Source organism: Grammomys surdaster, unplaced genomic scaffold (assembly GCF_004785775.1).
Source record: "Grammomys surdaster isolate TR1022 unplaced genomic scaffold, NIH_TR_1.0 164, whole genome shotgun sequence".
Lineage (NCBI taxonomy): Eukaryota > Metazoa > Chordata > Mammalia > Rodentia > Muridae > Grammomys > Grammomys surdaster.
The window spans coordinates 796105-809593 of NW_021604612.1; the positions used below are offsets into that span (position 1 = coordinate 796105).

Here is a 13489-nt window from a genome sequence, read left to right on the forward strand (position 1 = left end):
ATCCATCCATCCATCCATCCATCCATCCACTTATCCATCCATCCATCCATCCACTTATCCATCCATCCATCCATCCATCCACTTATCCATCCATCCATCCATCCACTTATCCATCCATCCATCCACCCACTCTCCATCCATCCATCCATCCATCCACCCATCCATCCATCCACCCACCCATCCATCCATCCATCCATGGGACACTCATTCAATGTACCGCTTCTTACGACTACAAGTGACAACTGCGTTAATGACAAGTCATTTATAATCAGCTTTTAGTATAATTTGATGGGATTCAACACATTCAGAGAGAGCTACAAACTAGTTTTCTCCTGGGAAAAAAAAATCCATGAGCAACCAGGGGTTTAATCCATAAAGACTCTCCTAGGACACACTATGATGCTGAGCATATGATAAAAGCAAAGTACTGTTTGATAGATAGATAGATAGATAGATAGATAGATAGATAGATAGTAGATGGATAGATAAAGAAATAGATGGTTGGGTGGATGGTAAGATGGAAGAGGAATGAATCATTGATGAGTAATGGTATATGTTTGTGTAGATAGATAAGTGGGTATATAGATGGTGGATAGATGATGGATGGATGGATGGATGGATGGATGGATGGATGGATGAGTAGGTGGATGGATGAGTGGAGAGTGGGTGGGAGGGTGGATGGACAGATGGATGGGTGGATGGACAGATGGATGGATGGATGGATGGGTGAGTGGGTGGATGGATGGGTGGGTGGGTGAGTGGGTGGATGGATGGATGGATGGATGGGTGGGTGGATGGATGGATGGATGGATGGGTAGATGGATAGATAGATGGGTGGGGGGATGGATGGATAGATGGATGGGTGGGTGGATGGGCAGGTGAATAGGTCAATGAGCAAGACAATGGGTGAGCGAATGAGTAACCAGTCTGTCTAACAATATCCTAATTTATCTGTTCACCTGTTTCCTGGCTTTCTGCAATCTCTCTCCACATGTATGGTTAGTTTCCTGAGAACAAACCTCAACTAAAATTTTTCTCTAGCCCTCCATGTCCAGCCTGGAGCCAGATGTGTATTGGAGAAGACTCACTAGAAGAAGTTAGGCGGGCGTGAATAAAGCCATGGTTTTTATGATGCACGGAGGGGGGCAAGCAAGCACAGCAGTGGTAGATGAAAATGTTTTATCGCCTCTTTCAACTTCCTGTGTTTTACAGGTTTCATGTAAAGAGTATGTGTGACTTTCATAACGAGAAACAGATCCTCTGTGGCCTGGCTTCCTGAACTGCACACCTGCAGCTAAGCACCCACTTCGTGTGGTGACTGATATGCCTGTGAGCTAAGAGCATCTCCCATCTCATCCGCTCCCTGATCACTACAAAAGAAACATGCCCAGGAAGCCTCATCCAGACATGTCTTGGATGGATGGAACCGAGGCTGGGCTGCCTCTGAGGAGAGTGTGCTACCGCACATAGCTGGCTCTGTACCAACAGTTGGCCCTGTGTGCACTTTGTCTTGTTGAGTCTCTGGTGTCAGAAACCATCAACTGCCTTGTGGTCTCTTCCTAGAGAAACTTAGACTGAAAGGAAACCAGATCACAGTGCATGTGTTGGAGTGGTGGTGAGGTCCTAGGGACAGTGAAATGGCTCATCAGGTAAAGGAGTTTGAGAAGGCTCTGAACGTGATGACTTGAGCTCACTCCTAAGACCCACAGGGCAGGAGAGAACTGATTCTCACAGATTGTCCTCTGTCACATGTAATACATGTCATATGTGTGCACATATGCATACACAATTAAACAGATGTAACTTTTTTTTTTAAGGTTCACTGTGCTTGGCGTCTTCTCCACAGATTCTAGACTTCTGTCCTTCCCTTCGGATGTTCCTGATGTTGCAAGGGCATCCTGAAGTCTGGTACCAATATTTGCTAGAGACTCTGATGTCTGGGCACTTTCTCTACAGCCTCCATTCAGTAGGAGAGTATCCACATCACAGTGGGAACTGGACAAAGATGTCACCATCCTACGCAAATATGGATGCCAAGTCTCTAGGCAGTGGCATGACCAGGGCATACCAGGAACCTCTGATGCTGCCTGCCTCTCACTGGGAAGTCACTCTGAAAGTCAGCCTCAACTTGATCACATATGTGACAGCATGTAGAGTCCTCATTTCTCATGGTGTTGAGACAGTTGATGGCTATTCGTTAGTCTACTCCGTATGGTCCAGCTTTACGTATTCATCATCTGGGACCATCTACACTTGAATGTGAGGAATCTGGGCTTTGAATAGCATGGTATGATTCAAATACAGAGAGGACATTTAAAAACCTGGGCTCCAGGAACTCTCTTCATCAAAATGATGTGTATTTAAGACACAGGAATAGAAGAGTGTGTAACATACAGACACTGACCCTTCATCATTCGTGTGTGTGTGTGTGTGTGTGTGTGTGTACCTGTGCATGTGTGTATATGTGATCATGAAGGCCAGAAATCATCCTTGGGTCCTGGTTCTGACCCCATTCAACTTGTTTTTGTGAAACAGGGTCTCTCACTCTCCTCAGGACTCATGAATTAGGCAAGGTGGGTGGCCACCTAGCCCTAGCGAGCCTCCTGTTTTTGCCTTCCTGGAGCTGAGATCACAGGCCTGGACCATCACACCTGGCTTCTGTTGAGTACTAGGGGTCATTCCTGAAACTGGCTCAGCAAGCACTATATCCAGTAAGCTACCTTTCCAGCTCTTCCCTGCTCTTGACCTTCTGCAGCGATCAGTTTTCACTGTAAATGTGGTCAGGCTGCACCAGACTCTAAGCTGCCCAAAGGCTGCACCTATTGGCCGTGGCAGACACAGCGTGAGTGAGACACACGTGCTCTGTGCATACCTGTGAACAAACACACCTAACAAGAAGGTGTTTCATCTGCCAGCATCCAACCCCAAGGTGTCCCCAGCTGCTCACCTCCCCCTGCGGGCTTCTCCTCCATGTTGGCCAGCTGGATCCTCTGCTGGGCCTCCTCCAGCTGTTTCTGTACGTCCCCCAACGCATCTTGCACTTGTTGATACTTAGCCTGGAAGAAAGGCTCAGTGTTGGCTGAGGTCTGGAAGTGATAGAATCTATACCCCCCCCCAAACCCAGGGTCACATATCAGGAAATTAGTCCTCAGCCTGGCACCGTGAAAGGTCAGGCCCAGAGGAGGCTTCAGGTCACTGGCCCCTGGAAGAAATTATAGTCTTTCTTGTGAGACTCCTGCTTTAGTAATTACAGTATAAAAGTAAGGAACCCAACCCCCCAACCCCCACTTCCTGTTTGGTTCAGAGGTCTTTCCTGTCTGCCATGATGCCAGCTGCCTTGGGCTTTTACCAAAGGCTGGGCCAATAGGGTAGCCCAAAACCTTCAGTCTCCAGGACCATGAGCTAGCAAACCTCTTTGCTTTATAAAGGAACCCATTTGAGGTATTTCATAATGACAACGGACTAAACTGGCCAAGACAGACAATTTCACGGGGTTTGGTCACCTGTTACACATTCAGAACACAAGCATGATATATCCCCTTCGGTTTTCCACCCAAAAGTTCTTCCAAGGTCATAGACCTGCTATACATATCTTGCCTACACTGCTAAGGTCGCTGCCCACGGCACCTCCCAGGCCTAGAAACACCGGACTGTCCCTAGGACCCAGGGCACAGAGGTCAGTTAACCTGTGTATCTGTCTCACTTGGGATGACAGGTGCCAGAGAAGCACCAGTAACCAGGACCTACCACTTCCAAACACCCCACTAGGTAGCCGTGAGCCCTCACCTTGATCTCCTGAACCTCTCGGAGCGCCTGAAGCCGCTCTGCCCGCTCGCTCTCCAGCACCTGGCAGGCCACGTCGCCTTTGAAGCGTTCGTCAGCAAGCTCTGAGGTCAAGTCTGTGATCTGAGGACGAGAAACCAAGACACTGACCCTCCTTTTCTCAACACACAGCACACAGTAGGACCGTCCTAGGACAAACCACTTCTAGGGAAAAGGTGATCCCGCTTCATAAACAAAGGCCGAAGGCTCGTAATTCAGGGTGTAGCTGTTCCTGGCGTGGAAGGACTCTCTGGTTAGCACACATTAAGTTCTCTGATTATGAGTGTTCTCCACGTCTAGAGGCAGGGAAGGGATCTGCCATTAGAAACGTTGTGGAAGATAAGTGGGATGAGGCTGGTACATAGTAAGTGATCATGTAAAGACAGCTGAACACGAGCCATCCTGCAGGACTGACCATCACGGTCCCTGAAGAAGACACACCCCCAGTTGGATGCTTCACACAGAGTGTTCTATGGCTCTCTGTGGGCCGAGGTACCAGCTGTCTGCCTTCCCAGCATGCACTGTCTTTCTTAGGTGCACTTACTTGGCCTGCAATATGTTGTTAGTGGTTACATAGACCTTTTCATAGGGGACAGAGAATTAACATGACATGTGAACTGGGCATTTCTGAAGGAGCTGATAAAGGTGCCTTGCTTTCTCCTGAGCTGACAGACACAGGTGCCACCACCACAGGGGAGCAAATGAAGACCCAGCCTCCAAGTCCCTGTTGCTTTTCTTCTTGGCTGTTTTGAAAGACACCAGAGGCAGAAAGCACAGGACTGTGAAGTGTGTGTGTCTGTGTCTGTGTGTCTGTGTATGTGTGTGTGTGTCTGTGTATGCTTGTGTGTGTATATATATGTATGTATGTCAGTGTGTGTCTGTGTGTGCTTGTGTGTGTGTATATATGTATGTATGTCAGTGTGTGTCTGTGTGTATATGTGTGTGTCTGTGTGTCTATGCGTGTGTCTATGTCTATATGTGTCTGTGTGTCTGTGTATTTGTGTCTGTGTGTCTTTACAACTTGGTCTCATGTAGCGCAGGCTATCTTTTTACTCTACATAGTTGAGGATGGCCTTGAACTCCTGATCCTCCTGTGTCCACTTCCTGAGTGCTGGGGTTACAGGCATGGCCCATATATACGTCATGCTGGGAATAGAACCCAGGGTTGTTGTTTTAATTGCAAATATAATATAAATAAAGTTGAGAGTCAGGGACTATGGAAAGGGAGCAGAGTACAAGATGAAGGCTAAGAACATGTGGTTGCCTCGGTCAATATTTCCAACCAGGGCCTTGGCCACGGGAGCCACACGAGCACTGAGCGAAGTGGCGTCTTCTGTCCCCTGGCAGTCAGACTGTGGATCACATAGATACAGCGCCTTATTATGTAAAATATGGTTACACCCATCCCTCCGATTTCCCCCTCAACTTGCCTCCTACCTCTTAACATATCCGCCCCCCCCCCAGAGTTGTGTTTGCTTTTTGATAATCTGTATCCAGTTAGTACTGCCCACATGTGGGTGTGGACCATCAATGAGACACCAGGAGATGCCAATAAAGCGTGACTCTCTCTTCCTCCCTCTCATTTTTTGGTCATAGGAGCACAGCACAAGATGCCTATTCAACCATAAAGACAGTTTCCCTGGGGCTCCAGCTGTCCCGAGACGCACATCTGTATTGTGGATTTCATGTCAATGTTTTGAAAACCGGAAAACAGCACACTATGGTGAAGGTTCTTGGGAGAGCTCACCTTCCACAGAACTAACTGCAAGGCTCTCTGACTGTTTAGAACTCAGTCATTCCAGAGTTTGGAGAGGTCTGAGTCGGAGGCTAACTGCGACTTGTCTTGGGTGGTTGTAAGCCCGTTTGATAGCTGCTTCTTGTCTTCCTCTCTGTCTGACCTGGTGTCCTGTGACCACCAGATGAAAATGTTTGTGGTGTATCAACTTCGCATCCACCTTGCTTCCTAGTCACCACCTAGGAGTGTTCTAGCACCGGCAGCCTGTCATGGAGGTTTCCTCCTTTTCAGTAAGCTACAACTGATGTTTCTCCACCAATGTATTTCAGAAGTATCGATCCGTGGTTTCCTTTATTATGTTATTATAACACTTCATAAAATGGTCACCATGCTGGACTGTGGAATTGTGGGTAACCTGAATCTGTTCCCGGTACGTGGTCACTAATATTTGTCTCTGGAACAAATGACCTCTGAGGCGAAAGCTGTGTTGTTGGGGAAAGAATTGCTCTTTAGAAATGGAGGCACTGCGTGTTCCATGGACCTTCAGTTCCCACCCAGCCTGCCTTCGCCCCACCATGACTCAAACGGAAACTTAAGGAGAAACTGAGACAGAGAGAGAGATGGCGAGGAAGTCCAAGATTCCAAAGCAAGCAAGCAACAATGCCGAGATTTGAACGTGTGTCTGCCATAACTACAGTGGCCACAGAGTTGGGGGCTCTCAGGGGGCTCTGGGTGGGTGGCCTCTCAGATGGGCCTTTGGGCAAGTTAGGTTTGCTTGTGGCCATGCAAAAGTCAGATGGGAGCTGGGGCAGTGACCAGTACAATCCGGTAACATCCAGGCCCACGCTCCTAACCACCTCCCAACCTGGGAATCAGCCTTGATTCCAGCAAGGGCACAGGGATCCCCTGCTTAGACAATTAGTGTGAAATTTAATTTGTGCTAATCTGTCTGAGCATGGGGAGCACAGAATTAATTTAATGCATTAATTTTTAGTTTCGTGGAACCCAGAGTCTAGAGCCCGAAGGACAGAATTCTTTCAGCTGCAGGATGCTCTCACATGGTTCAGTCCACACAAACTTTTCCCTTCCTCCTTCCCTCCCCTCTCCTTCCCTTCCCTTCTTTTCCCCTTCCCCTCCCTTCCCTTTTGCAGAGGAGGAATGAGTCCCACACTCAAAACTATGATTTAAGGACGAGTGAGTCTGGTTTGCAAACACAGCAGAGTTTTTTCTTTTTTCTTTTCCTTTTCTTTTTACAGATGTCACAGGGCAATTGATAGGAAATTGCTTTTGACAACCCTCTCTGAGTCCACCCTGTGCTGGAATCAGCAAAACATGCCCTTTCTACTTAGGGACAATGTCCCTCGGGACAAGCAGGACAGAATGGAACATGGATGGATGCTGTCTTATAGAATCAAAGAGAAAGGAACTAGCCTGGGCTGGAAGCACAGGATGGTTACCCTGGAGACCCAGAGGCTAAGGCAGAAGAATCACATGTTCAAGGCCAGCCTGAGTGAAATAGCAAGACATTGATGTCGGCAACAGAGGGTGGGGCTGCAGCTCGATGGTGGGGTGCTCAGCGGGTGTATGCCAAATCCTAGACCAGTGCCCAGTACTGAGAGAGAAACATCAGCACGGGGCACAACCTAAGACAGATACTGAGAGCTGAACACGGCTGGGGTTGTGGCTGTCATTATCTGTAGATCCGGCAGCCATTATGTGCACACCTACTGTGCGCCAGGCTCCCTACCAGGGACACACAGTGTAGTTAATGATGAGGAGATCACTAATGGAAATCCACATATTATGACCTGACCCTGCCCTCAGCTCTGACTTCCAAACACTCTCAGACTGGGAGAGAACCTGGGAGAGGTGAGTAGAGAGAACATGGCTCTCAGAAACAGGGTTAGCTACCAGGGCTTGTGGGTAACGTTCTGCAGAGGACACAGATTGACAGCAACTACTTGTGTATATAAATCTCTCATTTCTTCTCTCTCTCTCTCTCTCTCTCTCTCCTCCTCCTCCTTTCTTATCTCTCTCCTGTCTCTTCTCTCCTCTCCTCTCTCTTCTCTCTCTCCTCTTTCTTCTCTCTCTCCTCTCTCTCTCCCCTCTCCCGTTGCTTTTCAGTCTAACACCAAAACACTTCTACAGGGCCAGCAAGATGGCTCAATAGGTTAGGACACTTGCTACCAAGGCTAATGATCTGAGTTCAAACCCCAGAACCCACATGATGGAAGAAGGTACACCTACTCTTCTCTTGTCCTGTGTGTGGGGTTTGACATCTAACACAGGGGCCTATGATGGTGTTGTCAACTGCATGGCACTAGCCACTTGTCCACACGTAGTGACATCAATTTGCATGCTACAAATGTAGAGGCTGCCACACAACGCTCATCCTTGCCAGCCTTCCCCTGCAGCTCCTTTCCATTCTGCCCGTGTGGAGCCTGAAGGGGCACTTATAGAGGCAATGATCTGCATTTCCTGATTGCTACTTAGATTGAGCCTTTTCTGGTGAGTCTAATTGCATTCTCGAGCATGCAAATCTCTGAAATAAGAATACCTCTAATGCCAGTACATCATGGAAAAATCCAAGAGCCAGGTGTGTATGTGCGCTCGTGTATGTGTGTGTGTGTGTGTATGTGTGTAAGCAATGTGAAACACTGTCTTCTGGTTGCACTCATTGGTTCACAGCAGCTGCAGCTAACTGCACAAGATCAAGCCAGTCAAGGTTCAAGAAAGGTAGGCTGGGGACTCACGCCACACTCCAGCAGAGACACTATTGCTGAGGTGGGGGAGTAATTTTTTCAGTGGCGTAGCCTCTGTTAAGGTGCCTGTGTTCCTGTGACACCACACACACTTACATATACAAATAGATACATACATATACACATATACACACACATATACACATACAAATAAACACATGCACATACATTCCCACATATGCATGCAAATATACATATGCACACACACAAACACATATATGCACACACTCTCATGTGCACATGCAAACACACAAGGACATACACATGCACATGCAGTATACTCGCATGCACACAAACACTTGCATACATGCTCAAACATGCACACACATTCCCACATACACAAGCACATATATACATACATATGCACACACACAAACACATATACACACCACACAGATGAACACATATATACATAAACATACACACATACACACACATTCACACGCGCATGTGCACACACACATACAGATGATGCTAATTAAATTTGGTGGATCACAAAAAAGGACAAGAAAGTAGGAGAAGACTTTTTGGGATGAAGTTCAGAGGAGTGGGAGGGGAATGAGAGGAAGAGTGATCAGAACAGATCATATGTGAGGGATTGTGAGAGATCCATGTGTGTGTGTGTGTGTGTGTGTGTGTGTGTGTGTGTGTGTTCAGGGGCTGGAGAGACGCTCCACTGTTAATAAGACTTGCTGCTTTTCCAGAGGATCTGAGTTTAGATCCCAGCACCCACAACTGAAGACTCACAACTGCTGGCAACTTTCGCTTCAAGGAGTCTGCTGCCCTCTTCTGGCCACACTGGGCCCTGCACTCACATGCACAGATCCACACAAACACAGAGATAATTAAAAAGTAAGAGTTCATCTTAAACAAAACATTTACCATCCCTGGCTACACCAACAGAGGCTGCATGAGACTCAGTCTGAAAAAGGAAAGACTCAACAGAGGAGATATCTGTTTATAGCAGACAGCAGGTGGTGTAAAAGCGAAGATTTCCCAGGAAAGGTGATCTCAGAACGAGGCTGAGATTCTCACCCACATGTACTGTGTGTTTCCTATAATAGCTTTTAAATAAATTATCAATAATTTGAGGAAAAGCAAAAAGGAAGCAGCTTCCTACCTGGGAACCATCTGTTCATATTTTGGTCAGTTTTAAAATTTCTCTATTGGATTGTTTGTCTTCCTGCAGACTGGCATGAGTTCTCTCCGTGTTCTGGACTCAGCCCATGGCATGTATGACAACCCTGATGCCATGGATTAATCATGTCTTCACTTCACCCTCTAATCAACACCCTCCCCATGTTTTACATGGTGAGACACCCCTCACCCCTCACCTTTCTCCTTTCGAGGGACCTTTACTCTTTGGGACCAGATAGCATTGGCTGGTTGTGTGGAGTCAGGAAGACACAGGGTGCTATAACTGCCGGAGTGACACAGGCTGAGGCAGGGGATCTGAGTGTGCGGCAGGAGGCCTACCTTACTCTCCAGTAGGTCCGAACTCTGTCTGAGCTCACTCCTCGAGTTCTCTGACTTCTGCAGCTTCTGTCTCAGCAGAATCAGCTCCTCCTGCAAGACAAACATCGATGCAGAGGCTGGCTGGGGTCAGCCTCAGTCCACTCCCGTTAAGAGAAGTCACAGAGGCCAAGGCTTCTGGGACATGAGGTGACCTAGTGAGCCCCTCTAGGGCTACAGGGATGCCCTGCAGTACACGTTCACTGAATGGGATTTGAACTCACCACTCCATATACCACAGTGTCGAGGGTCACATCCCCCCCCCCTGTAAATTCACGTAATTATCTTTCAATCAAAAATAGAACTTTTTAAAAAAAAGTGGCTGGCCATAGCACAATGACCGGTCAGGACCAGTCAGCACACCTGTGCTGTTGCCCAAATGCGACTTCTCCTTTGCCGTTTCCAAATGTCACCATCTCTGCTCTTAGGAGTCTTGTGCACACATAGGACTGAGAGCTCATCTTCCCCAGATGGGGACAATGTTCAACCTTAGACTGTGTGTGTGTGTCTGTGCGTGTGCATGCACGCATGCATGCATGTGTGCACATATGTGCACACACGTGTCAGCATGTGTATGTATGTGCACATGTGTGTGTCAGCATGTGTCTGCATGTGCACATGCGTGTGTCAGTATGTGCACAAGTGTGCACACGCCAGTGCATGTGCCTGTACCTGTGCATGTACATGTACATGTGTGTGTGATTGAATGTGCAGAGCTTGCTCAGTACTTCATCCTCACAAGTGTCACTCTCTCACTAGGGGCTGCTCTCCAAACCTGTGATGTCATCATTGGAAGCAGTAGCAGGTGACAGAATGACATATAGGCCGTGGGGACAAGGGAGTACTATGATGCTCTAAAGAAGAGTAAGAAAGGGCTCCCTGAAATACCCTTGGGTATATTTAGAATATATTGGTAAGAGCGCAGCACATACTTGACGGAGTGGGCTTCACCCAAAGCGCTTGGGGCCACAAAGTGCCAGATACCAGTCTTTTCCAGTTTGGGGGCATATGCATGGACTTTACTAGTGGTTATTTTTAGATGGAAGCTGCATGGCTCGCTTTATATTTACTGTTTGTGTAAGGAATAAAGGGGCCTTGTGTATAACTTGCACATTTTTGCAAATAAATAAATAAATATAATAAAGCACACACCAGAAGATGTCCAAACAGCTGCTCACCTGAGGGATGTGTGTGTGTGTGTACGCATGCATGCACAGGCATGCACGTGCACACGTGTGTGCATGTGCACATGTGTGCACGCATGTGTTGGGGGTGGAAGGATGACAAGGGTTTCTCTGAGAAATGCAAAATCCCCATGACTGGGTTTACAACAAGCCCTCTGGCCCAAGGGTGACTGGCACAATTAACCAGCATCCCACAGAGTAGCTGCGTTTGGAGGAACACAGTCTCAGCTGACAGAAGCCTACAAGCAAATGAGTGGAAGGCTGCCGAGCTGCTGCTCAATGCTCACCAGGGCCCTGAGTGCTGGGTACAAGCGTGTCACCACCCAGACGACCGAACCCACCTCCTTGGCTCGAAGCTGCTCCGTGCTGAGCATGGAACTCAGCAGGGGCCGGAGAGATGCCAGAAGCCCCCACCACGGCCAGTCCTTGATCTTCAGGAACACAGCCAGATTCTTCTGGATGCACAGTGCAGCCAGCCTACGGATCTGCAGGAGGAAAATGGGGGGGGGTGTGGGTTCGCCTGCCTGGGAAAGGGGACACGGGGACAAACAAGGTGGAAAAAGCAGGGCCACAGCCTCATATTTTTCTATCTATCCCAGACACCTCCAGCACAGGCCGGAAGGGAGGTGTCCCACGTCAGGGTGAGCTCTTGCCCAAGCACTCTTGGATGGAGCATCATGGGGGATGCACAGTCATGCCCTCTCACTTCAGACCTGAATAATCAATACCTTCAGCTTCTTATATTCCTGGCGAGACAGAAAGCCCCTACAGGCTGCTTGGAAGAGAACGATATTCCGGGACACCAGTTTCTCCCGCTGCCTCTCCAGCCTGGTGACCACGCCTGCCTTGAGGAAAACCTGGAGGCAGGGAAGGAAGGTGCAGGTGAGGCCTCTGCCCAGCCCGGGTGTCTGAGGATTGCATTCGAAATCCATCTCTCTTCTCAGGATGCAGCTGCCGCTTAATGAAAGACTTAAGGATGGAAGTGGTCTGTCCTCCTGTGGCTCCTCTTCCTGCCTTCAGCTCCTGGCTACCCAGCATGCTCTAGGCATCTGTAGTAGGATGAATGCCACCATAGGGCTTTTACGAAAGCAAAATCTGGGGCTAGAGATGTGACTCAGTTGATAGAGTGCTTGTCTACAATGCCAGAAGTCCTGGAATCCATCTGTATGTCATGGTGGCATAGTCAGGCATCCCAGAACTTGGGTATTGGAAACAGGAAGATCAGAAATTCAAAGTCATGCCTGGCTAATGGTGACTTCAAAGCCAGCCTGGGCTACATCCTGCTGAGTGAAAGGTCAGCCGGAGATATACATTCTGGTGACTGAAAGGCCAGTCTGGGCTACATCCTGGTGACTGAAAGGCCAGCCTGGGCTACATGAGACACTGTCTTAAAACAAAAACAATAGTTAAAAGAAAAAAAGAAAAAGCTCCCACTGAACCAGAGCCTGAATTTCACCTTGATCCCGATGGAAAGGCATGTATGTTAGTCTGACAATCACTACCAGGGCAGACATGCCTAAAGTCCTACAGGACAGACTCCTCTCTGGGTTGCAGTAAATATATGTTCTGGGGCCTTATCCCAGAGTATCTTGAGCATATACCCTCAGGCCAGCCCCAAATATTCATTATCACCCAGACTCAGCATGGAAGCAGAGCAGAGGCTGTGGGCAGGGGCATTGCTCTCCTGGTTGGTTCATCCCTCCCCTGAGCTGCTGGGCTCCTGCCCAAGCCCACACATGCCAGGCCACAGAGCATCAAGAAGAGATGAAGGTGTTGGTGGTGGTGGAGATCAACATGGTCACACCCCATGAATGGTCCATGACCAGACTGCAGACAACAGGATGCAAATACTTGGAAACCCAGGGGTGCCGATCAATAGAAGATAAAGAAGTTCTGGGCTTGGGTTTGAGGGGTTTTAGAGACCCAGGGCTCTGGAGGCCGAGTGTGTTCCTGACTCCACACCCTTCGATTCAGCACACCCTCAGCCCGCCTCCCCATCTGTCTAGTGGTCAACTTGACCCAGCCCTGTCATTTGTCAGAAGAACCCAAAGGTGTCATCTTTTCTGACATCCCTGCATGGTGATGCTGTCAAATAATAAGTAATGTTTATCGAGTGGTCAGAACAGACTAGAACTGGACTTAATAGTCACATGGCATGTCAGAAAGAAAGCACTTGGCAGGCAGGATCTGAGAGGGTTGCTATTTTGATTTTCCCATTTTATGGAGGGAGAAACAAAGGCCTCCTCTGAGGTGTTTATTAAAAATTTAAGAAAGAGGATACATTCTGTGGAGGTGTGAAGAGGTATGGGGGGAGGGGATGTCTCAGCGCACCCATGCCAAGGCATCTCTTCCCCCTGAGGGACCAGCCACATGACGGTATAGTATAGAATAGAGTTTATTCAGGGCATGGGGAGGGGAGTTAAGAGGGAAGGAGAGAGAGAGAGAGAGAGAGAGAGAGAGAGAGAGAGAGAGAG

The 13489-nt window shown here is 48.3% G+C and overlaps 1 protein-coding gene across 1 annotated transcript in view; it reads right to left on the minus strand.

The window, feature by feature from the left end:
* Positions 1–13489, minus strand: part of Myo18b (myosin XVIIIB) — a 199489-nt gene that overhangs the window by 112680 nt on the left and 73320 nt on the right. Inside the window, exons 22-26 of the mRNA XM_028765526.1 lie at positions 11744–11872; positions 11357–11500; positions 9796–9885; positions 3787–3906; positions 2948–3056 (exon numbers count right to left, since the gene is read on the minus strand). Of these exons, the coding sequence (XP_028621359.1) occupies positions 2948–3056; positions 3787–3906; positions 9796–9885; positions 11357–11500; positions 11744–11872 (592 nt within the window). The remainder of the gene's footprint in view (positions 1–2947; positions 3057–3786; positions 3907–9795; positions 9886–11356; positions 11501–11743; positions 11873–13489) is intronic.